A 27,046-nucleotide genomic window follows, 5' to 3' on the forward strand; every position below is an offset into this window, starting at 1 on the left:
ATAAGGGTTTCATTGGCCGCATTAGGCCATAGGCCATAATTCATGCCAAAGGTGACCAATTCGAACAAATCTAATCTTATTCTAAAATTTGTTGCTATTTCCGACATTTTTTGCTTTCATTCAAAAAATAAATGTAAAAATTATGACTTTTGACTTTGTTGCAGATTTTTTATCTCACCCTGTTTATACTTCGTTAGGTCAAAAGTTTTTTTTTTTTCAAAAATTTTTTCGATGAATTACAAACGGAATGACGAACTTAATATACCCTCCAAACTATGTATGATGGAGGTTATAAAAAGGAATCCCAACATACATGGACATCAAATGATGATGATGATGGGTTTAAAAAAAGAGAGAGAAAATAGCTTCAATGAAGAGATTTGTTAGCTGGACAGGCAAAACGTTGTTGTTGTCCAATGCAACTTAAACTTCAATTAAATGAAAAACTTTAGTCCTTCCAAATGGGGAAACGGACACACATGTTAGTTTGTTTTGTGAAAACTGGAAATACTGAAGAAAAGGGAATGAAAAGAGAGAACGAAAAACTAAAGGACATCTAGCAAGGACGAAGGACATGCAGACAATCAAACAGAATTTAATGAAAATGTTTGATATTCTTGCGAAACTTACATTTCTATATGTTTGCTACATTCATTTGTAAGGATGTACGTACGTAGATGGGTAGGTGAAGATTTTGCAGAATCCTACAATATTTTTAAATTGCTAACAATGCCAGCCTTGTCGGTGGCCAAATGAAGTAGCATCAGCAGCAGCTTCAGAAAATATCATCATCCGCATCAGAATCATCATCATCATCAGTGGTGACAAGTCAAGAGACAACAGCAGCATCAATGCAAGAGAATACAAAAAACTAGAAGAAATTGAAATGTAACCAAGAATGTTGAAAACTGCCATAGTCAGTGCCAATGTATGGCCATCATTGTCCCACACAGAAACGGAAAGGGAGCTGAAAGCAGGAAATAAGAAACGATTCGAGAAACTATATGTCAGTGGTAATAAATGTTGGTCTTTCATGTAGCAACACCAACCAGGCAACCATTCAGCCAGCCAAGCTCCGAACGGCAACAACTAAACTCAGACATGATTAAAATTGTTGATGAAGGACATCAACATGAAAGCTGGCACACACACACACACACATCCACACAATTGAGCTGATGCTGTTGACATTTTGTGCCAAAACTGTCCCATCATCATAGTCGTCATCCTCGTCCTGCTCATCCACATCCCCATCAGATAAAATTGTTGATGCTGGCAATCGTCATGATTATTATTTGCTCTGCCAGTTGTAGCAGTGCTGATGGTGGTGGTGCTGTGATGTTGAACAGCATGAATGAAACCGAAACCGTATCTCTCGTAATTCAATGGAAATATTTTTTTTTAAACAACAAAAACTAAAAAAAAAAATAACAAATGGACATAATTCAGGATAAAAATTCCATTGAATTGTAAGTGTAATAAGTTTGTCGAATTAAATCAACATTTTTTCCAAAGAACGCAAAACAAAATGGATTGTTATGTCCAATTGTGAATCGTTTTCGGGGACATTTGTATTTGTAAATGGCAGGAGAAGGTCGTAATCCTGTTGATATACTTGGAAGTTGGAATTAAAACATTTTCCATTGACAAAGGTCAATTGAATGGGAATAAAATACACAATTGCCATTGAAACAAATTAATTGGCTATTACAACACATTACAAGTCACAAGGTTTGATTTTTTCTAGAGGAAAAATGTTGTAGACCGCACAGGACTGATAAGTATTTCTAGAAATTCGACGGATCTCGCCACGAAGGTTTTTTTCTATAAAAAAAAATTGAAAGGCCTTCACAGGATTGCTATTTTTATAAAAAAAATTGACAGGCCCAAAAAATCGACAGGCCCACCAAGGGACTGCTATTTTTTTCTACAGAAAAAAATTGACAGGGCCAATACAGGACTGCTATTTTTTCTATAGAAAGAAAATCGACAGGACCCCATAGAACTGTTATTTTTTCTACAGAAAAAAAATCGACAGCCCCTACAGGAAACTGCTATTTTTTTCTATAGAAAAAAATTCGACAGACCCTACAGGGAACTGCTATTTTTTAATAGAAAAAAAATTCGGCAGGCCCAACAAGGGACTGCTGTTTTTTTTTCTATAACAAAAAATTCGACAGCTCCTACAGGACTGCCATTTTTTTCTATAGAAAAAAATTCGACAGGCCCACCAAGGGACTGCTGTTTTTTTTTCTATAGAAAAAAATTCGACAGGCCCACCAAGGGACTGCTGTTTTTTTTCTATATAAAAAAATTCGACAGGCCCACCAAGGGACTGCTGTTTTTTTTTCTATAGAAAAAAATTCGACAAGCCCACCAAGGGACTGCTATTTTTTTCTATAGAAAAAAATTCGACAGGCCCACCAAGGGACTGCTATTTTTTTCTATAGAAAAAAATTCGACAGGCCCACCAAGGGACTGCTATTTTTTTCTATAGAAAAAAATTCGACAGGCCCACCAAGGGACAGCTGTTTTTTTTTTCTATAGAAAAAAATTCGACAGGCTCACCAAGGGACTGCTGTTTTTTTTCCATAGAAAAAAATCGACAGGACCAACACGGGACTGCTATTTTTTCTATAGAAAAAAATTCGACAGGGCCACTACGGGACTGCTATTTTTTTTTTCTATAGAAAAAGATTTGACAGGGTCACCAAGGGACTGCTGTTTTTTTTTTCTATAGAAAAAAATTCGACAAGCCCACCAAGGGACTGCTGTTTTTTTTTCTATAGAAAAAAATTCGACATACCCTCCAGGGGACTGCTATTTTTTTCTATAGGAAAAAATTCGACAGACCCTGTTTTTTTTTTCTATAGAAAAAAAATCGATAGACCCTTCAGCGGACTGTTTTTTTATAGAAAAAAATTTTTGACAGACCCTTCGGGAGACTGCTATTTTTTCTATAAAAAATCAACAGGCCATCATACAACAAACTTCGACAGGCCCTCACAGGACTGCTATTGTTTTCTGTGGAAAAAATATCGACAGACCCTTACAGCACTCTTGAAAAAATTTCGACGGGCCCATACAGGACTGTTTTTATAGAAAAAAAACGTACAGGCCCTCACAGGACTGCTACGTTTTCCTTGAAAAACAAATCGACAAACCCTCATATATGCTACAATAGGGAATATATTATTTGAATCGGCCAAAAGTGTCTTATTGAAATAACGTTTTTACACCCGAGAGCTAAGCACCAAATCAGTTTGGACATTTAGAGTCGATTTAGGAGTGTCCGTCCGTCCGTTTGATTGTCTGGTGCGCACGATAACTCTCGAAGAGATTATTCAATTTGGTCCAAATTGAGATCGAGATGGGCACTCCTTCTGGTACCTGCCTCAAAGTCACACCAATATCTTAATTAATACAATATCTGGGTTGAAGATTGCGTGTAACGGACCCACTCCTTCTGGTACATCTCCCACAAAAGGTTCAACATTTGGAAAACCCATGAAACTTATTAATCGTAATATGTAATCTTCCGATTGCCGATTACAAAATCGACTCATCCCAATATTTCTATTAATACAAGATCAGATGTGAAGATTGAATATATCGGAGCACACCTTCTGCTACCTCCCCCCTAAGATGGTCAAATTTTTTAAATAAAAAATGCTCATAAACTGTGAAAGAAGTTTCTTTTCTCTTAACCAGAGAGTTCCCATGGGACTGAGTTTTTTTTTTTTTTTATAGAATAATTCGGGAGTCTCCACTGGACTGTTTTTTTTCTATAGAAAAATCCGAAGTTCCCACGGGACTGAAAGAAAAAACCCGGTATCCCCCTTCTCTAATTAAATGTTGATTATATCAATTGCTTTATCTTCAATATATACCAATCATATGCCCTAGCATATTGCAGGACATTAATATCCTTCAGTATCTCAAATGTCCTGGTTAATATCAAAGAAAACAATTTGGCCAAACTGCTTTAATTGAGCATAACTTTCCATTGGATGAGATTTCCTTGAATTTCCGATAAATTACTTATGGTCAAATGTTAAATGTCAACAGTTTAATGCCATTATCCTGTCGTAGGATGTTTGTCTTTGACAAGTAATTGGTTTCAAATTTTAATTGGTTTCCATAAAATTTAAACATTTTAATTATTGGAAATCTCTTTAAATGTTACAGCAAAGGACTTAAGGGCATGTCCTTCTAAATACTGGAAATATTGACACCTTTTTGTTGTTGTTGCTGTTCCAAGAAAATAAGAGGTTTAAAGGATTCCAAAACATTAATGACCCAAAAAGTGTTGTTGATCATTTATCAAATATTTTGTGGGTGATAAATGGGTGATGACCACCACAAATACGGGTTGCTCTTTCGTCTGTCCTCACATTTGGATTCGTTTTCCCCATTCATTTCACTTCGACCGTAACATTTTGATTTATTTGCAGAGCAAACAAAATTATCCAAAGGGATCCCTAAGATTAAAATCCCATATTTTTTGTTGGTTGTCCTTTTTTCTGTCTCTCTCTCTCCTTTTTTCTGTCTCTTCTGTCTCTCCAATGCCAATAAAATGGACCGAATTTGATTTTCATCACTTAAACATTTATTACAACACCCATACGGAACCAAAAAAAAAATTATAAATGATTTGTAAAAAAAAGCTGGGGACAAAAAACCCGGAACTGAAAGGGAAGTGTGGAGCAGGGAAAGGGTATACTCACAAGATAAAGAAAAACAAACAAGCATATGGCTGATCCACCCACAGACATATGTACGTGGTGGAGCTGCTGCAAAGGAAAGTCCCCCAAAAACCAAATAGACAGCCAAATGGAATGCCATGTTATCATAAACTCAAATATTGATACTAAAAGCGATACAATGCCATCTTCTGTGCCCATTAAACAAACAATGGAGGTATACAACCAATGGCCAGAAATAGTGATACTGTCAGCACATGCCTTCCTGTCAAACCCACATCAAGGCATGCCAAGGAAGAACAAGGCATTCATAATAAAAAAAAAATTATGCACAAACCATCATCATCAATAAAGCAGAGCCACACACACACACATACATCCACACATGATATCAAGGAAGCTCAAACAATGCACAAAATATGTATATTTTTTATAATGGCAAACATAAAAAAAATTTGCCTTGGCAGGACATTTTTTATGGTATTGGAAGAAAAGAAAAAAACAACATATCTTTGCTTTGGCCAAACAAAGGCAAAATCAACAAAAAAGTGGGGAAGGGTATTTAAACAAGACATATTTTTCTGGTCAAAAAGTCTAGTTTTTGCTTTGTTTTGGTGGTTTGTTAACGACACACGGATTTTCGGATAGCATAAACGTGCCATTAAAAAAATTGATAGCTTAAGAAATTACCAAAGTGTTTTTGGGACCCTAACATCAATCAATCATTATAAGTGTAACAAGCTCAGAGAACACCTGAGCAAGGGATTTTCTCCTGAGAAGATGTGTTAAAAAGGTAATGCCCAAAAGGGGTTGGGTACGGATGTCCCCAAAGGTCCGTTGGAAAAAAAATATTTGAAGTAGGCGGCAAAAAGTGACATCTACACGTGCTGAAAAGCAAAAATCAAGATATAACAGAGGTCAAATTGTGTGTTTTTGAAAGCTACAAATTTTATTTTTGGGGACATCAAAATTTTTTCAGCTGAATTTTTCATAGAAAAAAATTCACTCTAGGGTAGAGAGAATATTTCCATAGAAAAACCAGAATTCTGAGGGACAAAAATTAAAGTCTAGGGGACAGTAGAATTTTTCCATAGATAACAAATAAAAAAGCAGCTAAGTTCGGCCGGGTCGAACTTTCTATACTTTCCACCATTTGGAAGAATCTTGAAAAATTTCCAAAAATTCGAAGACGTGGTCCTGCATAAGTAATTTGTGTCATAGGCTGTAGTAACGGTTCCGAACTTTATATTCGAAATTTGAAATAATTCCGCAGAATAATGTCGAAAGAATCATAAAAATACCAAATATCTGGGGGGTACTATTATATGGGTGCTATACTAAACCGTGGACCTATTTAGACAATTATCTAAAGTAGAGTACTCAGAAGGAACCCCTTATATGGATTTTAAGACAATTCCATTGAAAAAATTGGTTCAAATCATAAAAATACGGAATATCGGGGCGTACCGTTATATGGGGGCTATACGACATCGTGGACCTATATAGATAATTCTCTTCCAGGCAATAAAGTAGTCACGAAGAACTCCTTGTGTAGAATTTCAGACAATTTTATTGAAAAATGTTGCTAAAATCATAAAAATACTGAATATTTGGGGGGTACCGTTATATGGGGGATATACGGTACCGTGGATCTATATAGACCATTCTCTGTCAGAGGGTAAAGTACTCACAAAGAGCTCCTTGGGTCGAATTTCAGACAATTCAATTGAAAAATGTGGCTAAAATCATCTGTTCTAGGATACAACGGATTTTTTCTTTAAAATATATATTTTTCCCTATGGAAAGAACTCAGTCTTGGAGAAGAACAATTGTTCTGGGAGGCATCTCAATTTTTCTAAATAATAAAGTCCTGGCCTATAACAGAATTTTTAATATAAAAACACTCAGTTTTGGATGTGGGACAACAGACTTTTTTCTATAGAAAAAAAAATCGGTTATGGCTGACACCTGATTTTTGAATATGCTGTAGAAAAAAACTCGTTCATATTGGGTATTTTTACCCTACACCACATAGTGGTAAGGGTATTATGTCTTTGTGCATTTGTTTGTAACATGGAGAAGGAAGCAAGATAGACCCATAGTTACTTCTGAGGATATTCATAGAATCATTATCTGAGTCGATTTATGTCACTCAGTTGTCTGTCCGCCCGTCCACGTATTCTCGTGAACAAAATGCAGGTCGCATTTATTATCCGACGAACCCTATTGAAATTGGTGATAATCGGATCAGATTTAGATATAGCTCCCATATATCTTTAACCGATTTCGTGTTAATTCTGCACCAAATGGCCAATATCAATCCGAATGACCTGAATTTTGGCACATCCGACCGAATTCAATCTTGAAACAAATACATTAAACTTTATGAAAATCGGTTCGGATATAGCTATAGCTCTCATATATATGTTTCATCCGATTTGGAGTATTAAATCCCTCATATTCGTAATATGCATTCGACAACCATGATATTTGGTACCAAATGTCAGATATATCCAGAAAGACCTCTGCCAATTTTTATCAAGATCGCTCCAGATTTGGATATAGCTCCCATATATATCTTCAAATGATTTCTGGTTAACTGTGTGTCAAATGACCAATATCCGTTCTAATGACTTGAATTTTGGCACATCCGGCCGAATTCAGTCTAGAAAATCGGTTCAGATATAGCTTTAGCTCCCATATATATGTTTCATCCGATTTGGTTTTTAAGTCCCTCATATTCGTAATATGCATTCGACAATAATAATATTTGGATCGGTTCAGATTTGGATATAGCTCCCATTCGGGTTAATTTTGTGCCAAATAGCCTAATCAAATGTCCTTTCCTAATCCTAATGACCTGAATTTTGGCACATCCCAAATTCAGTCTAGAAGAAAGCACGCCAAATTTGGTGAAAATCGGTTCACATATAGCTATAGCTGCCATATTTATCTTTCATCCGATTTGGTTTTTAAGTCTCTCATATTCGTTATTTGGTATCAGATATATTATTTGGTACCAGATATCTTATAGAGCTCGGAAATACATATGCCAATTTTTATCGAGAACGATTAAGATTTGGATATAGCTCCCATATATATCCTATGGCACGAAGGGTACAAATTCCTCCGTCGAATTTGGTGGAAATAGATTCAATGTTGGATATACCTCTTACGTATGAGTTCCTTCTGATTCTAAATTATAAATGGCCCCAGCCGACCTTTGCTTACTGGTTTTATCTAAAAATGCCCAATTTTGAAAATTTCCGACCGGAAAAGTCAATTTTCCCTCCGTTTTTCATTCGCCTCTCCCATTCGCTTTAAATGTTGTCCTTCACGTCCACTTTATCCCACCTCTGTAGGAATAAAGTTGAGAGGGCAAAAAATGAATCTTTGTATAATGTCCCCTCCCGAAAGTATCACTTTTCTCAACAGAAGTTTCATCTACACTTGATTTGTTTTTAAATCCATAGTCCCCAAATGGTTCTTCCGGTTACATCCTATTTTTTTCATTACATGCAAGCAATCTCTTGCGGATTGATTTTTGCTCAAAAATGTTAAATTCTGAATTTTTTCAATAGAAGGCCCCACATAAATTGTATTCCATTCCTTTCAATTTCCACATGCAAATTTCGAAATTCTCTCAAGATTAATAATTTAATTAAAATGTCTGCTCTATCTGCATCTACTAATCCCACCATAGATCACTTCAATTATCCAACTATAATTTGTCCATAATTTTCGAGAGAAAACTAAAATATTGCCATAATTGCTGAATACATTTTCATATCTTTGTGCCGCAATGTAAACAAGAGATCATCACATCAGCCTTGTTTCAATTTCTTTGCATATTTTTAATTTGCTTGTTTTGAGAATGACTCACAAACACACACATAGCCTAAAAGCAACAACAACGTTGTCGGCAACTGCAACAACAAACAAAATGTCTTGTTTACAATTTTGCATAAATAATCAAAAGGATGTTTAGAAATTAATTTTTGTTGATATCCTAGCCCAACAAGGAGGCGAAGAAGACAAACCGACATGAATGTCTTTGACACGCTTATAAAACGTTCGGCTCGCCTTGGCTTTTGGCCTGGTCTGTTTGAAGGAAGCTTTTATAAATAATGTCTTTACTCTTTTCATGTCTTTTTCTACGCTGTAGCAAACCAGACGACGGCGGCTATGACGAACAACATGACCTGGTTAATTGGCAATGGTGTCGAACATGGTCTGCCTGGGCTTTTCTCCCTTCTCATCACTCTCTTCGCCTGCTTTGTTTTGTTGGTGTAATTGACTCAAAAGGATTTGCCAAGCATTAATAAGTGTTAGTTTTAAACATTTCCGTTGTTGTTATTGTTCTTGTTTGGTATTCTTCCCTTCTCCCTCCCTCTCTATGGATGCTCGGAACAGTTCAAATATTATAATAACCATAAAATAAGTGTCAATTAGTTGTGTCAACTTGTTATTGTCGCTGTTTGGTTAAATGGATGGCTGGCATGGCGGGTTGACTTGCTAGCTGCGAGTGGAACTGTGTCGATGTTTGTCAGTACCACCATCAGTACCATCATGGCTGCAGCCGTTGCCAAATATGAACTCAAGAGTGTACTTATAAAACACCCTGAGGCCTGTATAATCACTCTTAACCAGGCTGGTAGGACAAATAAAATGCAAACATACTTTGGCAATCTCATCCTCCTCCTCTTTTTTCAACCCTTCCACCATTGCTCTGTGCTCTGTGTTGTGGCAATCATGGCTCTGACTTGTCGGCTGATTTTAAATGGACGTCATACATACGCCTAGTCGTTATCAACAGCAGCAGCAGCATCAGCATCATGCCAGCCAGCCATTCATTCATTCAAAACCAGTCAAGGCAAATTATACATAATTCGCACAGAAATGTAAATAGAAACGTTATAATGTCAAAATGTTATGACTGCAATTAAAGAAGAGGAGAAGACGAAGAAAACGAAGAAGAAATGGAAGAAACAAATTAAAACGAAATTAATTGACAAGAAAATGCCAATGTTAATATATCGAGTTTCATTCTCTCTGCCTTAGTCTACAAGGTAGTCTTGACGGACATCATAACTAAAGATATGAAAGGAAAATAATACAAAGAGAAATTCTGAGCAAGGGATAACAAAACCACTTTTTTTTAAATCAACTTCTGGGAAAAGCGATTTTTTTCTTTCAAACCTTCAGAGCCGTTTTTTCTTTTCTATAGAAAAAATTCTATAGAATGACTGCTATATTTTTTAAAGAAATAAATTCAACAGGACTTCTATTTTTGCTACAGAAACAAGTAAAAAAAAAAACATTAAGTTCGGCCAAGACAAACTTTTAATACCCTCCACCGTAGGGTAAAGGAAACATTAGAGCCCATTATGACCCACATATACCAATTTTAAGACATATTCATGGGAAAATGTGCCAAAAATCATCAAAATTCCGAATATCGGGAAATACGGCTATATGAGGTTATACAAAAACGTGGACATATATACACAGTATTTCGCCAAAAGAGCTAGAACCCATTAAGACCAACAAATACAAAAACCATTAAAATGCCGAATATCGGGAGGTACCGTTATACTATGGCTATACCAAATCGCGGACCTTTGCATGCAATGTTTCGCCAAAGGAGCTAGAAACCATTATGACCTACAAATGTCAATTTTCAGACAAATCCGTGAAAAAATGTGGCAAAAATCAACAAAATACCGAATATCGGGAGGTACTGTTATATGGGGACTATACCAAAACGTGGACCTATAATTACAATGATTCGCCACATGAAGTAGGACCCATTATGACCAACAAATACCAGTTTTTAGACAAATCCGTGAAAAAATTGGCAAAAACACTCAAAATACCGAATATCGGGAGGTGCCTTTATATGGGGGCTATACCAAAGCGTGGACCTATACATGCAATGCCTCTCCCCACGAACGGGGACCCGCCATGACCTACACATACCAATTTTCAGACAAATCCGTAAAAAAATGTGGCATAAATCATGAAAATACCGAATATCGGGAGGTACCGTTATATGGGGACTATATCAAAACGTGGACCGATATATCTCATTTTCAATACCAACCATCCTAGACACAATACAAATTGGTCTGCTAAATTGTTTGCTCTACGTCAAATAATGTGGGCTGTATCGTGATTTCAACAGACAGACAGATAGATTAAATCGACTTAGAATTTTATGCTGATTATGACTTTATGTGGTCTACGATGAATATTTAAAGATGTATACACTCCTTTCCAAGGTGGAGGGTATAAAAATCCGACGGTCTTGTACCGGACTGGTATTTTTTCTATAGAAAAAAATCTTCAGTACTCTAAAGGACTGCTTTTTTTTGCTATAAAAAATTTTTGACAGGACTCCTATTTTTTGATGACTGCTATTATTTGCTATAGAAAAAAAATCGACAGGACTGCTATTTTTTGCTATAGAAAAAAATCGACAGGGCTACTATTTTTTGCTATAGAGAAAACTCCACAGGCCCACAATTTTTTGCTACAGAAATATAATTCGACAGAACCACAATTTTTTGCTACAGAAAAAAATTTGACAGGACCACAATTTTTTGTTACAGAAAAAAAATTGACAGGACCACAATTTTTTGATACAGAAAAAATTCGACACAAAAAATTTGGCAGAACTGTCATTTGTTGCTATAGAAAAAATGTCGACAATACTGCTATTTTCTGCTACAGGAAAAAAATTTTCGTTACTGCTTTTTTGCTATAGAAAAAACTCGACTCGATTCGGCAGGAATGCTTTTTATACCCTACAACACTATGTGTTGGGGGTATTATAAGTTTGATTGGGCCAAAAATTATGTAACACCACGAAATATTGATTTCCCACATAGGAAAGTATATATGGATCTTCCTATCTCGCCGAGCTGAGTCGATCTAGCTATGTATGTCCGTCCGTCCGTCTGTCCGTCTGTCCGTCTGTCCATGTTAATTTGTAATCACTCTACAGGTCGCAATTATGGTCCGATCTTCACGAAATTTAAAATGGAGGTGGGGCTAGGGTCAGAATAGAACCCTATTTCTTTTGGTGATGATCGCATAATAATTAGGGGTTGAAATGGACCAAAAACTGAAAAAATTCCTGATTTTGCACTTGCTCTACAGGTCGCAATTGTAGACCAATCGATGAGGAATTTCGCATGTAGCTAGAGTTTAGGGCTGGCAAGAAGCCTACCCATTTGGGTGGTCATCGGATTATATTTAGCGGGTAAAATAGCCCATATCTTTTTTGTTGAAAAAATTCAACAATTTTTCATTAAACCGCGAATATTTTAAATCCCGGCGAAATCACAAAGCCATGACAAGGTTACTTCTGATCTTTACATTGATGTTAACATCCAACAAAACGGATATATAGCAAAATATGTGCGATATATATGTTTATCAAAGAAGATATGCTTGAAAAATCTCTTATATGTCGAGAACGGCTGAACTGATTTCGACAGTTCTCATTAATTCAGAATGGCCTCTTGGCAGGAAACATAAAACGTCTAAAAAATCGCATAAAAATATCTCTCTAAAGATGAAAATATTGATTTTGTAAAATTTTCTCATATTTTTTCAATTTTGTCATATTTTTGGCATATTTTCATTTTGAATTAAATATTTGGTAATATTTCTACAGCTAACAAAACTAAGTAGTTAGGATATCATATACAGATCGCATTTATGGCCCGATCCTTACGAAATTTTGCATGGAGATAAGATGAGGGTCAGAATAAAAGCCTATTCTTTTTGGAGATGATCGCCATATATTTAGGGGTTGAAATGGACAAAAAACCCGCAAAATTGTCAGCAGGTCGTAATTATGGGGGTTAACGGACATTGCAAAAGCCAAGCAGTTTTGGATGGCCATCCAAAAATATTCAATGTGTGAAGGAGTTTGCCAACTTTTATAGACAAAATACGAAAATGTCCATTCCAGTGACTTTTTGGAGAATTCACAAATACATGAAAGACGCACTTCTGACTATTTCGTTAACGTTGATTTCGTTGAAGAATATAGTCAAATGTCTGTATCTCATATAGATGCGTTTCAGTCAAAAACCAATAATAAATGTTAATCTTTTGCCACTTCTGAGAAATTATAGGTCTTTGGGAAATATTGGTTCCAGATCTAGGAAGACCATTTACGTGCAACATCTACCAATAAATTGGAAATGAGCAAATTAGTTTAAGTTGCTATTATTCGAAAATTAGACAACGAAACCTGGTTTTCTTTTATTATTTGTCACAATGTCTTGTGAAATTCTTTCGAGTATCTCGCCTATATTAACTGTATCGTTTATTATAGTGTTGTAGGGTATTCAACGGTCGGCCCCGCTCGACTGTAGCCTTTGCTTACTTGTTTTTGCTATAGAATAAATTCAACAGGAATTTTTTGTTATAGAAAACAATTTGACAGGACTGCTATTTTTTGCTATAAAAAAAAACTACAGGACTGATTTTTTGCTATAGAAAAAAATCGAAAGGTCTGCTATTTTTTGCTATAGAAAAAAATTCGACAGAACTGATATTTTTGTTATAAAAAATCGACAGGACTGCTATTCGATAGTATTTTGCTATGAAAAATTGGACTGTCGTCTTTTTGGCTGTAGAGAAATATTCGAGAGTCTTTGTAAAGGACTGCTGTTTTTATACCCTCAGTCATATGGCGTGACCAAATAACAACAAATGATACAATTTTATAAGTTTTGAACTTTTCGTAACCTTTAATTTCGAATTTCAAAAAAAACACTTTGGTACATTAGTGACTTTCATCCCAAATTTCAGAATTCCAGCTCCATCATCACAATTCCAAATTTAGTACCATTTAGAACACATAAGTACGAATTTCTAAAGCTTTCTACACACCCCAATCCTACATTCCCACAGTAAATTTCATATTTTAGGATATTTTAGGATTGTATTTTATTACAACTACATACCCCAATCCTACACTTCGAGTGTAGTTTTATTTTCAAGATACTCATAACTGCCTACATCATACAGTCCATAGAAATCTTTTTTTTTTCAAATTTCAGGATTTCAACTCTACCCCTTCACCAAAATTTAAATTGTACCAAATTTAGTTCACACAAGTACGAATTTCAGATCTATCAGTTCACCCAATTCGAAATTGTACCAAATTAAATACCATTTAGTACTTTTCGTGCACATAAGTACTCATTTCGAAAACTTCCTCCATATACCAATCGTACACTCCGCCAGAAATGTTAAATTCAAATTTCAGTATTTCACATCCATCCGTTTCCCCGAATTCAAATTGTACTAAATTTAGTACTGTTTAGTACTTTTCATATTCATGAGACTTTTTAGAAATTATCTGATTTATCTGATAGGAAAAATGTATAGTCTCGAGGTTGTGTTTTCTTTTTGGAAACATTTTCAGTCTACCAAGAAGAGTTTTTTCCTGTCAACCAGGAATTATTTTTTTAGGGAAAAGTTGAAAATCATCTTAATTCCCCAAAATAGATATTTTCAATAGAAAGAATTCTCCCTGTGCCAGTGAAGATAATTCTCAATAAAAGGAAATTCTCTTCTGATTCACAATGAGTAAGATACCTAATTTGTCGGCAATCAAAAAACCAATTATTTTTCAAATTCAGACAAATTTATAAGAAGTTCAATTTAAGCCACAACAAAATACAAAATTGTACAAAAAACACATGCCCGCTCTTCAGGTCCCCTTCTCAAACTCTAATTACTTAATAACTAAATTCAGTTGTCTTATTGCCTATTTTCAAATTGTGCACCGACTTCTCGTTAAGTACTCATAAAACCCATTGATCCTACGCACTAAATCATTACAAATTAACTTTGGCTCTAATTCCTAATTTAGTATGTCTCTCTGTATGTAAGTATGTGTGTGTGTAGCACCAAGGTGCTAAGTCGACGAAATGGCAATTTATGAAAAAACGAAATTTTCCATCTATTCAAACAAATAATCATTTTCTTGGAATTCCAAGAAAGAAATAGAAAAAATACTTAACTCCCAAGTGCATAGCATTTGCCTAATATGAATTAAGGGTACATGTGAGAGATAGATAGGAGTGAGAGAGAGAGAGAGAGCGGAGCGAGGTAATAGACAAGATTTCCCACAACAACAGGTAACCACAAACAATAACACTCCTTATTCTTATGCCGCAAAGGTGTGTGTGTATGGAGGCCAGTCGATGGCACAATGCCATTTTTACCTGTTTCATAAATCCATTAACATCTATTCCTTTTTATGGTACCTTTGAAGCCAGAATTGTTGTTCTTATGACTCTTGTAGCCGTTTCGTTTCTCTCCACCACCACCACCATCTTCATCACCGGCATCAAATATAGAGCATGTTAGAAATCTACCTGTTGCCTGGAGTGTTTCCAAATTGTCTGGTGCAAAGCCAGTAGTTGTAAAGTCCACGTGATACCGGTATGACGTTTTGAAACAAGCCGCTTGAAATTTAAAACGGAAAATTTGAAGTCTGGAATTGTATATTTTGTTTGTCAAATTTAATAAGGAATTTATAGTGCAATATTGAAAAAGAACTCTTATAGTGCAATATAAAACAAATATTAATTGTGTTACAATATTTGAAATTGAAATTGATAAAAAGCGGAGCATTAATTTTGGAAACCAAAATCACCCAATTGTGATTGAGTGATAATAAAATTTTATTTCTAAGCATTGCCGCATAGTATGGTAGTACAGATGGTATGTATGTATGTCTAGTCTAGTCAAGTTTAAAAACAAATCTTGGTATAGTTTATTGCAACAATTAAAGTGGAATTAAAAATACATTATATGTTTCAATTGAAAAAACAATTTGAAACTACATTCTATCAATACTACATTGAATTAAATTCAATTGGGAGGAACTACAATGCATGATAAGTTGCATACTTTCAGGCGCCCCGGTTCAATTTACATTTTTATGGGAATGGTAGTTGAACCTGTGTTCGCTCGCTCCCCCATTGAAAATGTAGACACATACAGTGTATGGTGCATTAAATACATGAAATCGGCCAAAAATATATATTGGAGCTATATGCAGGGTGAGATGAAAAAACTGCAAACAACTTCAGATTGCTGTAATTTCTAAGCCACTCGACCGACAGCTGTTAAAATTATTCCAGTGACAGTTCATTTATTGTTTACAAGCGTACAAAAGAATTTTGGTTAGAATTTTCCGAAAAAAAACTTATTTGTGATGGAATTCAAGCGTGATATATGTTTTGGCTGGAAAACCACAAGTGGCTATCGTTAGAGTACTCCAGTATTTGAATGTGAATAAATCTTTTGTGACTCGTACCATCGCTTGTTATCGTGATACTGGCATAACATAGCATAGCCCGACATCAAGGAAGTGGACGGAAGAAAACAGCAACATCAGCAGAAATTGTTCGGAAAGTAAAGAAGCGACTTGATCGAAACCCTCGTCGCAGTGGCCGAAAAATGGCTCGTGACCTGAACATATCACAATATTTCATTCGGCAAATATTGAAAAATTAGCTCGGGGTAAAGCCATTGAAATTCTAAAAAGTGCAAGAACTTACACCGCAACAGAAAGAAAATAGACTCAAAAGAGCTAAAGAATTGCTTCGCTTGGCCGAAAGTGGTGAAGTGCCGAATTTGGTTTTCTCCGATGAGAAAACATTCTTTGTGGGCCGCCACAACAGCCGATGGTCGCTCTCCACTCGTATTAATCGACCGTGACATCAGAATAAATACCGAATGTTATAGCGAAAATATTCTGGAGGTTGTATTAAAGCCTTGGGCACGCAAAAATTTTGGCCGCAGACCTTGGACATTCCAACAGGACTCAGCACACGCCACCCAAAAATGGTTACTAAATGAGGTTCTTCGTTTCCAGCGCACAATGGCCACCAAAATCTCCGGATACCAATCCGTTTGACTATTGTGTCTGGAGTATTTTGAAAAGCAAGGTTGACACTAAAAAATACCAAAGTGTCGATCACCTCAAGCAAGCGCTTCGGCGGGAATTGGGCTAAAATACCACAGAGCAGCATTCGGGCAGCGTGTCACGGTTTCATTGGCCGTTTAAAGGCCATAATTCGTGCCAAAGGTGTCCAATTCGAACAAATCTAAACTTATTCTATTATTTAAAAATTATGGAGTTTGACTTTGTTGCTATTTTTTATCTCACCCTGTATGTTTTATATCAAAACCAGATCTGGCGTAAAGAAGGGAAGCTTTATCGGTCCACTACCTCCGGTAACCCTCCTACAAAAGGTCGGAATTTTCTAAAAAATATTTTATTACACAGAAAGAGAGAAAGATTCATCCGATTTTGATCCAACTTTGCAAATCAAAATATCTGCACCAGTGCTGGGTTAGGAGCGAAAATTTACAATATCGGTCCACTCCATCAGGAACCTTCCGCACCAAGGGTTTTGAAAAATGGTATCTCTTATAAAATGTGGTTTAAGAGTCCGACTGTCTTCAAAATTTTACAGATCACAATATTTTTTATTAACCCAAGGTCTGGTATGAAGATGAAATATCTTGGTCCACTCCTTCCGATACCTCCCCCACAAAGAATCCAGATTTTGAATACCCATGAAGCTCCAAGAAAAAGCGAAATTAACATCCGATTCCATTCAGACTTGGTACATCTCAATATTTTCATCAACACAAGATCTGTTATAAAGAAGGTGGAGATCTGACCATTTCTTCTAGGACCTCCCCCACATAGGGTTGAAGATTTTGAAAAATAAGACGCCCAAAGAAAGCGAAATAAGCATCCAACTCTCTTCAATTTGCACACACACAAACATTTTTGCTAACAAAATATCTTTTTTGAAGGTGATATATATCTGCGAACCCCTTCGGATACCTCACCCACAATGGGTCACAATTTTACTTTTATCTGACAAAATTTGCGAAACAAGTCGGCAATTCTTTACAACTTGTTATATCTAAATATTTCTCCAAACCAGAAGTCTGAAATTAATACGGAATTTATGATTTCGCATAAAATTGGATACAAATTTTTGATTTTCTTGAATCTTCGCCCAAACCAGTATTTTTATCTGTATTAGATGAAGTATGCAAAAGGAATACAACCTTCCACTATATCTGGCACCTCAGGCACAATTCAATGTTTCCTAAAATTTTTCACATATCTCAACCAAATAGTCCAAACCTGGCACGTCGCAATATTTATATCATATTTCTTTAGGTCCGATACGAAATGGACAATATTGGTTCATTCCTTCGGATCATACTCCGTAGAGGGTCAACAATTTCAATGATCATTACAGAAGACAAAACATAGTCGAACATTGGCTGAGGGTGTACATCTGACAGCAAAGCCGACTGATAATTTTTAACTTGTCCCAATTAAAAACAAGTAAGCAAAGGCTATAGTCGTGCGAGGCCGACCAGGTGATACCCTACAACACTGCAATATGTTCGAAGTCCCCTTATATCCAAATCCATTTCGGAAGATTTCGTTTTTGAAATACTGCCAAGGAGCCCCGCCCAGAGGTTACCCTTAGTTTTTGGCCCGGAGAATTTGGCAAAAGTTGTGGTCCATTTTACAGCTAAATGCAATCCAATGGTCATCGACTTCTTTTCTGCCCTTAACTCTCTTCCGATGTGAAATTCCGTGTCGATTAGTTTCAATTGTGGCCTATAGAGCGACTACAAAATTAAAAAAAAAAAAATTTTTAGTTAATTTGCACTTCTAAATGTACATCTTAAGAACAATAGGCTTTAATTCTGACCCTAACCCTACCTCCATGCCAAATTTCGTGAGGATCGGACGATAATTGCGACACGCATATAATACCCTCAAAACGTAGTATTGAAGGGTGTAAACATTTAGAAAATTTACAATTCAAAATTTTAAGTCAAATTGAAAAAATCGCATGCGATAAAACATATGACAAGAATTGAAAAAAATGGAACAAAAAATATTCACTTTTTTATTGGTATATTTTTCCGCGATTTTCTTAGATTTTCTGCTTTTCTGACAAAAGACCATTCCGGATTGATTGGAATTGTGAAAATCGGCCCAGGGGTTTTTGATTTATAAGCAGAATAAATAAGATCATTTTTTTACATATATATTGTACCTATTTTGCTATATATCCGATTTCTTGGCTATTAACATCACTGTAATGGTGAAAAGTGATCTTTTAATGCATTAGTGATTTGACTGGGGTTGAAAATATTCGTGCGATAAATATCGTGCGATCATCTCCAAAAACAATAGGGTTCTATTCTGACCATTACCCCACCTCCATTTTCAATTTCATGAGGATCGGTTCATAATTGCGACCTGTAGAGTGATTACAAATTAACGTGGATCGATCGACTCATCTCGGCGAGATAGGAAGATCCATATATACTTTCCTATGCTGGAAACCAATATTTCGAGGTGTTACATAATTTTTGGCCCAATCAAACTTATTATACCCCCAACACATAGTGTTGTAGGATATAAAAAGTCAATTTCCCAAATCTTATCTGGTTTGTTAACAATTCTACAATTTTAATATTTTTCCCAAAAAATCGTTTCAAATTTTTTAAAAGTTTCAATATTTCCACCACACACTGTACTGAACAGCCATAGAAAATGTTCATCTCATTAAGACTGACAGTCAACTCAAATAGTATTTTCTGCAATTCATTCATACAGACGGCATGTACCCAACAAAAAAATGGTGTAAAGAGAATGTAAAATGTATGGCCACTAAACACGGAGGACACATACACTCACACACACACATAGAGATATAAAGAAATGATACAACTACTTGTCTCCACTTCCCCTAATGCAGAAGGACCCATGACCCAGTAGTGGCAGTGGCAGCAGTAGCGACAGCAGTTAGCGTTGAAAGTAGAACAAACGAACCACCAAACCAGGCAACCCAACAACCAACGACCGAACAACACCAACTGACACTCTTGAGATGGTGCGATGGTTGGTTGGAACATTTGCTGCAAACATAACAATTTTAATTAGCCTACAAAAGTATACATGTTTAGGATGTTCTGGTTCTTCGTTGTTGGTGTTGTTGTTCATGCTGTTATTTTTATTGTCAAATCTGCCATAGCCCAGCTAAGTAGAGCTTAAGCAAATAATACAACATCAACAACAACCAACAGCAAAGCAAACAAATATGACTCTTGACACAGTAACAAGGCCAGATTAACCTTATTAAGTCGAAAAAGTCAAAATGAACATTGGTAATCAGAGCAATTATGGTTTTAGAATTCATCTAATGAGACTGAGCCGGAGCCTGTTGTTGTCCTTTTCAACAGAGTGACCCTCATCTCAGGTTAACAAAGACATTTAGAGCAAACACACCTTACAACGAAATAGCTTGGGTAAATAAATATCCATAAGGAGGTAGGAGTTAGTTGGGTGGTGATGGATAAACGCTCAACTTCTAAAGGACCTTGTATATTGGTGTTGTAAAAGGCGTCTAAGGGACGGACCACTGGCCAGTGTCAAGCTTAGCCAATACAAGGAAAGCAAATCAAATATTTATTAATGAAATTTTCCCAAATTTCCAGCACCATTTCCTTCTTCTCTGATTTGGTTTGGGATTCTACCCCTCCCTCTCCCCCCAGAAAGGAAACTCACTGACCGTTAAGTAATATCCTTGGCTAAGCCTCTAAAAGATAAGTGTAAATACAATTTTATACCAATTTGGAAACATTTACAAAAAGGCCATGAAGAGGGGAAGATAAATGCCACTGAGAGAGAGAGGGGGGGGAGGGAAGTGGGAAAACAAGATATTATTGTAAACCATTTTGTCCGGTGATGGGAGGAGAATATGATTCTTGCCTCAGGGGTGTTATAATACAGGATACCCCCAGGCTAGGTGATTTTGTAGACAGTCCTTTGCCGCAGTGCTTTGTAATAACCTGTAAAATAACCTATTAAAGACAGTGGCTTAGAGGAAATTAAAATACTGATGAGGTAAATTGTAGGGCATTAGAGGAAAATGAGAGAGGTTAAGGGGAAAAGAAAGAATAATAATGGAAAATTGTACTGAAGTCTGGCCACGGGTATAAAAAATCTCGATCCAATAGAAAAAGTAGTTTAACATCACTTTAGGTCAGATTAGATATCGTGTTAGAGTCTCATGATTTTCAAACATTTAACTTAGGCATTTTCGTAGCATACATTCAGGCACATTCAGGGGGGGGGAGGGTAGAGCTCCACATAACAATTAAAAGTTTTTTATGGGAGAATTCAATCATACATTATAATTTAAAGTTCAAAGGACTAAACATGCCGAAGCATTTGTATCTTTGAAATTCGGACTTGTATTGACCATTTGGTGCACAATTAATTTGAAATCGGATACAGATATGGGAGCTATATCCAAATCTGAACCGCTCTCGATAAAATTTGGCAAAGATATTTCTGAGATGTATTTCATATATTTCCCTGAATATCTTTGTTACGGAGTGCATATTATTTGTGGGTAACAAATATAACAAATCGGATGAACAATATATATGGCAGCTATAGCTATATCTGAACCGATCCTCACCAAATTTGACATACTAGCTTCTAGATTAAATTGGGTCGTAAGTGCCAAATTCCATCCCATTTGGACAAATATTAGACGTTTGGTGCACAATCAAAGGTAAATCGGACGAAGTTATATATGGGAGCTATATCCAAACCTGAACCGATCTCGATAAAATTTAGCAAAAGTATTTCTGAGCCGTATTTGCTATATTTCCCCAAATATTGTGGTTACAGAGTGCATATTACGGCAGCGGAGGACAAAAATAACAAATCGGATGAACAATATATATTGCAGCTATAGCTATATTTGCACCGATTTCGATCAAATTTAGCATACTTATTTTCAGGCCTAATTTGGTTGTATGTGCAAAATTCCATACTATTCGGGCTGATATTACACGTTTGGTGCAGAATAAAAAGCAAATCGGAAGAAGATATATATGGGAGCTATATCTAAATTTTTACCGATTATCTCCAATTTCAATAGGGTTCGTCCTTGGGCCAAACAAATGATCTGTGCAAAATTTCATCTGGATAGGGCGATAAATCCGATTTGTACTTTGTTTACAAAAATACATGGACAGACGGACGGACGGACATGCATAAATCGACTCAGAATGTGATTCTATGCAGATGGTCAAATGGGTCTATCTCGTTTTCTTTTGCCTGTTACAAACAAATGCACAAAGACATAATGCCCTGACCATTTTGTGGTGTAGGGTATAGCCAGTAAAGAAAGTCTTCAAGTCGGGCGGGGTCGACTTTATGATACCCTACACCACTTTGCATATTCCATACTATTTGGGCCGATACTACACCTTTGCTGCACAATAAACAGGAAATCTGACGAAGGTATATATGGGAAATATTTCTAAATTTTGACCGATTATCTCCAAATGGGAGTCGTCCTTGGGTCAAACAAATGATTTGTGTAAAATTCTGGAGGGTATATTAAAGCCTTGGGCACACAAACATTTTGGCCGCAGACCTTGAACAATCCAACAGAACCCAGCACCATCGCACTCAGCACTCGCCACCCAAGAATGATTAGAAAATGAGGCTCGCTTCATTTCCAGCGCACAATGGCCATCGAAATCTCCGGATACCAATTTGTTGTGTTTTGTGTCTGGAGTATTTGGAAAGCAAGGTTGACACTAAAAAATACCAAAGTGTCGATCACCTCTAGCAAGCGCTTCGCCGGGAATAGGCCAAAATACCGCTGAGCAACATTCGGGCAGCGTGTGACAGTTTCATGGGCCGTTTGAAGGCCATAATTCGTGACAAAGGTGACAAATTCGAACAAATCTAGACTTTTTCTAAAATTTGATATTAATTCCGACATTTCTAGCTTTCATTCAATAAAATTTAAAAAAAAATGTAAAGATTATGGCGTTTGACTTTGTTGCAGTTTTTTATCCCACCCTGTATGGGAACTATATCTTTATTTTAACCGATTATCTCCAAATTCAGTGGAGTTCGTCTTTGGGTCAAACAAATGATTTGAGCCAAATATTGTGTCGATCGAGCAAAAAATGCGACCTGTACTTTTTTTTACAAAATACATCGGCTCAGAATGCGATTCAATGCAGATCATCAAAAGGAACTATGGTTCTATCTCGTTTCCTTTTGCCTGTTACAAACAAATGCACAAAGACATAATACCCTGACCACCTTTTGGTGTAGGATATAAATAGTCCAGCTTACAAATTTTTTAAGAAGGGGCGAAGAATGATTCTTTATTGACACTTTCATCCAGCAGAATAACGAAGTTAAAAATATAATTTTTTTGTCAATAAATTGATCAAGCTGAAACCACATTTGGTATTCTCTTGACAATTTTTTTCAAGGTTTTCCGAAACGTAATCATTGAAAATATCAGTCCTTACTTAGATTTTATTAATCTTCGGTATTCGGTCACAACATTGAGCTGTACCGGATTCGTTGCGTTCCCTCAACAAAAAATTTAGTATAATAATTTTTATACGCTACACCACAAGGTGGTCAGGGTGTTATGTATTTGTGCATTTGTTTGTAACAGGCAAAAGGAAACGAGATAGACCCATAGTTCCTTTTGATGATCTGCATAGAATCACTTTCTGAGTTGATTCATGCATGTCAGTCCGTCCGTCTGTCCATGTATTCTTGTGAACAAAATGCAGGTCGGCATTTATTATCCGATTGAGATGAAATTTTGCACAAATCATTTGTTTGGTCCAAGGACGAACCCTATTGAAATTGGAGATAATCGGTAAAAATTTAGATATAGCTCCCACATATATCTTCGTCCGATTTGCCTTTTATTGTGCACCAAACGCTTAATATCAGTAGGAATAGTATGGAATTTTGCACATACAACCAAATTAGGGCTAAAAATAAGTATGCCAAATTTGATCGGTTCAGATATAGCTATAGCTCCAATATATATTGTTCATCCGATTTGTTATTTCTGTCCTCCGCAGCCGTAATATGCACTTTGTAACAACAATATTTGGGGAAATGTATCAAATGCAGCTCAGAAATATCTTTGCCAAATTTTATCGAGATCGGTTCAGGTTTGGATATAGCTCCCACATATAACTTCGTCCGATTTACCTTTGATTGTGCGTTAAACGTCTAATATTTGCCCAAATGGGATGAAATTTGGCACTTACGACCGAATTGAGTCTAGAAGCTAGTATGTCAAAATCGGTTCAGATATAGCTATAGCTCCCATATATACTGTTCATCCGATTTGTTGCATTTGTTACCCACAGCCGTAATATGAACTCCGTAACAACGATATTCAGGGAAATATATCAAATACAGCTCAGAAATATCTTTGCCAAATTTTATCGAGATCGGTTCAGATTTGAATATAGCTCCCATATATATCTTTATCTGATTTCAAATTAATTTTGCACCAAATGGGCAATACAAGTCCGAATTTAAAAGATACAAATGCTTCGGCATATTTAGTCCTTTGAATTTTAAATAATAATTATAATCATAGCGTGTATGATTGAATTCTACCATAAAAACTTTTAATTGTTATGTGGAGCTCAACTAAATAAGCAAAGTGGTGTAGGGTATCATAAAATCGGCCCCGCACGACTTTAGGACTTTCTTTACTGGTTTTTAAATGGCCGAGTTAGAACCCCAATCTTTTTCCGAATTTTCCAACCCACTGTACATTTACAACACCATCAACTCTTATCGGCTGTAACAATCACAATTAAGGTTGACTCCACGATAAAACTTATACCCCCACCTAACCAAAATAAAAGCAACACCTTAATACAATTTCCCCCTCGGAATAACAGCAGCAGGATTGAGGAAAGCAATGCCATTAGGCCGGCCACAAGGAAATACAATTTAAACAAAATGAAAACAACAACAATAATGATTGTATTAAACAACGGACAATAACTGTAACAATAACAAATTATAAACACTTTTGAGGATATTCCGGAATATTTAATTAGAAAACTTCTTCTATGCAATGAGGATGGCCATCAGAAATGCTTTCGGAGTGGACCCTTCACTCATGTGGTGCTTTTGTTGTTTTTGCTTATTTGTGTCAGCAATTCCGAATTTGAGGTTTTTGCGGTTAAAAGTTTGTCCAGCTTCGGGTTGGCATTAAGTGTTTGGCAACTGTAGGCGAATGATTTGCCATTAATCGTTGGTGAATGTGAAAGCCTTGGGGCTAGACTTTGTGTCCTCTAAAACATACACACACACAGAGAGGGAGACGTACATACACCACCTCGAAAAACTGAGCAACAAATTTGTGGTCTCTGTTGTTTTTTCTCGGGTGTTGGTGTTCTCTTATTTTGTTGTCACGTTGCGTGCATTCAGCCAGGATAACATCACCACGAAGTGTTAAATGACCGATTGGTGTAAATGAATTTACTGTTGATTTAGTGTGGCTATTATCCTTTATGGAGTGTTTCTGTTGAGTTTTTTCCTCTCTTTTTTTAGGGGGCAAAATACTTTCAATTACTTTCCCGTCGGCCATCTGTTTCGTGTTTACAAGTAAATTGATTGATTTAGTAGCGAGTTATCTTCAAATGAGTTGATTGGAAACTTTAAAAGTGAATTACTTTTGTTGCGATAACTTGATTTGGAAAAGTTGGGAAAAACTTTTTTCAGCTGGTGGAGGTTGTGATGGTGGACAAACGTATGGGTGGTCAGATAAAACAATGTAACGAAGATATAAGTGTGTTTGTTATGTTTTCTTTAGATAAGAAAAGTCCTCAATGACTTGGGAAAAAATAAATCTTCATATATTGAGAATTAGTATTTCTATAGAAGAAATAAATCCTCACTGTCTGAGGATTATTTTTCTCTACAGAAAAAACTGAGGATTATCTTATTTTGTAAAATAATAAGCTGTAATTTTTTTGCATAGAAAAAATAATCCAAAGAGCATCAGGGTCTGAGGTGCATTTTTCTTCATTAGGAAAATTAATCCTCACTGGCGTATTTTTTTTTCTCTAGAAAAATAACCTCATTGGCAGGGAAGGCGAATTTACACCCCCAGCGCCTGGGGTCTGTTTTTATACCCTCCACCATACTATGGAGGGTATATTAACTTTGTCATTCCGTTTGTAACTCCTCGAAATACTCATGTCAGACCCAACAAAGTATATGTATTTATCGATTTAGCCATGTCCGATATCTTTCGAACGAATTGAGATGGAAGGCTAAAATTTTGCACACGTGTTTATCTTTCCAGTAGGCAGGTTAAGTTCGTAAATGGGCCATGTAGGTCCACGTTTTCATATAGCCCCCATATAACGGAAGCTCCCGATATTCGGTATTGTGATGATTTTAACGTCATTATTCACCGGAATTGTTTCAAATGTCGTATTTAGAGTTCGTAGTGGGAACTACAGTCTGTGACAGAAAATTGTCTATGCAGGTCCAGGTCTTCGTATAGGCCCCATAAATCAGTACCTCCCTATATTCGGTATTTTGACGAGTTTAGGTACAATACCCACCGAAATTGTTTGAGATATAGTATTTGACGTTCGTAATGGATGCTATAGCCTGTGACAGAAAATTGTTTATGCTGGTCCAGGTCTTCGCACAGCTCCGATATAACGGTACCTCCCTATATACGATATTTTGATGATTTTAGCTACATTATTTACCGTTTATTTCAAGTTCCGAATTTTAATATGGTAATGGCTAATCGTAAACAATGCCTATGTAGGTCCACGTCGTATAGACCCCAAAATAACGAGTATATTTGGTATTTTTAAAATGTTAACAAAATTTTTTAAGGATTTTATTTTTTGAAAATTTCCAAATTCGTTCCAAATGGTGGAGGGTATTCAAAGTTCGGCCCGGCCGAACTTACTACTTTTTAACTTGTTATTCTGTGTAAAAGATAGCCTCCAATGCATGGAGACTGATTTTTTTATGAAAAAATGTGTCTAGGGACTAATTTTTGCTATTAAAAAAAACACGGTGCCTGTGGGCTGCTATTTTATCTATGATTTTTTCTTTATATTTTTTTTACCGAGGAGAGATTTTGTATTAATAAGTAGTTTGAAGAGAAATGGTTCGAAAAATAAAGAAGCGACAAGCCATTAAAATTCAAAAAAGTGCAAGAACTTACACCGCAACAGAAAAAAAATAGACTCAAAAGAGCTAAAGAGTTGCTTCGTTTGGCCGAAAGTGGTGAGCTGCCGAATTTGGTTTTCTCCGATAAGAAAACATTCGTTGTCTAGCAGTTTGTCAACAAACAAACGAAATGATCGTGTTTACTTGCCAAAGAGATCAGCTGAAAATATGTACCTTC

At 36.2% G+C, this 27,046-nt stretch overlaps 1 protein-coding gene across 4 annotated transcripts in view; it reads left to right on the top strand.

The window, feature by feature from the left end:
* Positions 1-27,046, top strand: part of LOC101891715 (apoptosis-stimulating of p53 protein 1) — a 348,817-nt gene that overhangs the window by 245,206 nt on the left and 76,565 nt on the right. The window contains exon 1 of one of the 4 annotated variants that reach the window (XM_011296036.3): positions 15,144-15,458. The exons of the other annotated variants lie outside the window; for them this stretch is intronic. Within the exon in view, the coding sequence (XP_011294338.1) occupies positions 15,444-15,458 (15 nt within the window). The 5' untranslated portion in view covers positions 15,144-15,443. Of the gene's footprint in view, positions 1-15,143; positions 15,459-27,046 lie in introns of those variants that run through there. 4 annotated transcript variants of the gene reach the window in all.

The sequence above is a fragment of the Musca domestica genome, unplaced genomic scaffold (genome assembly GCF_030504385.1).
Source record: "Musca domestica strain aabys unplaced genomic scaffold, Musca_domestica.polishedcontigs.V.1.1 16, whole genome shotgun sequence".
NCBI lineage: Eukaryota > Metazoa > Arthropoda > Insecta > Diptera > Muscidae > Musca > Musca domestica.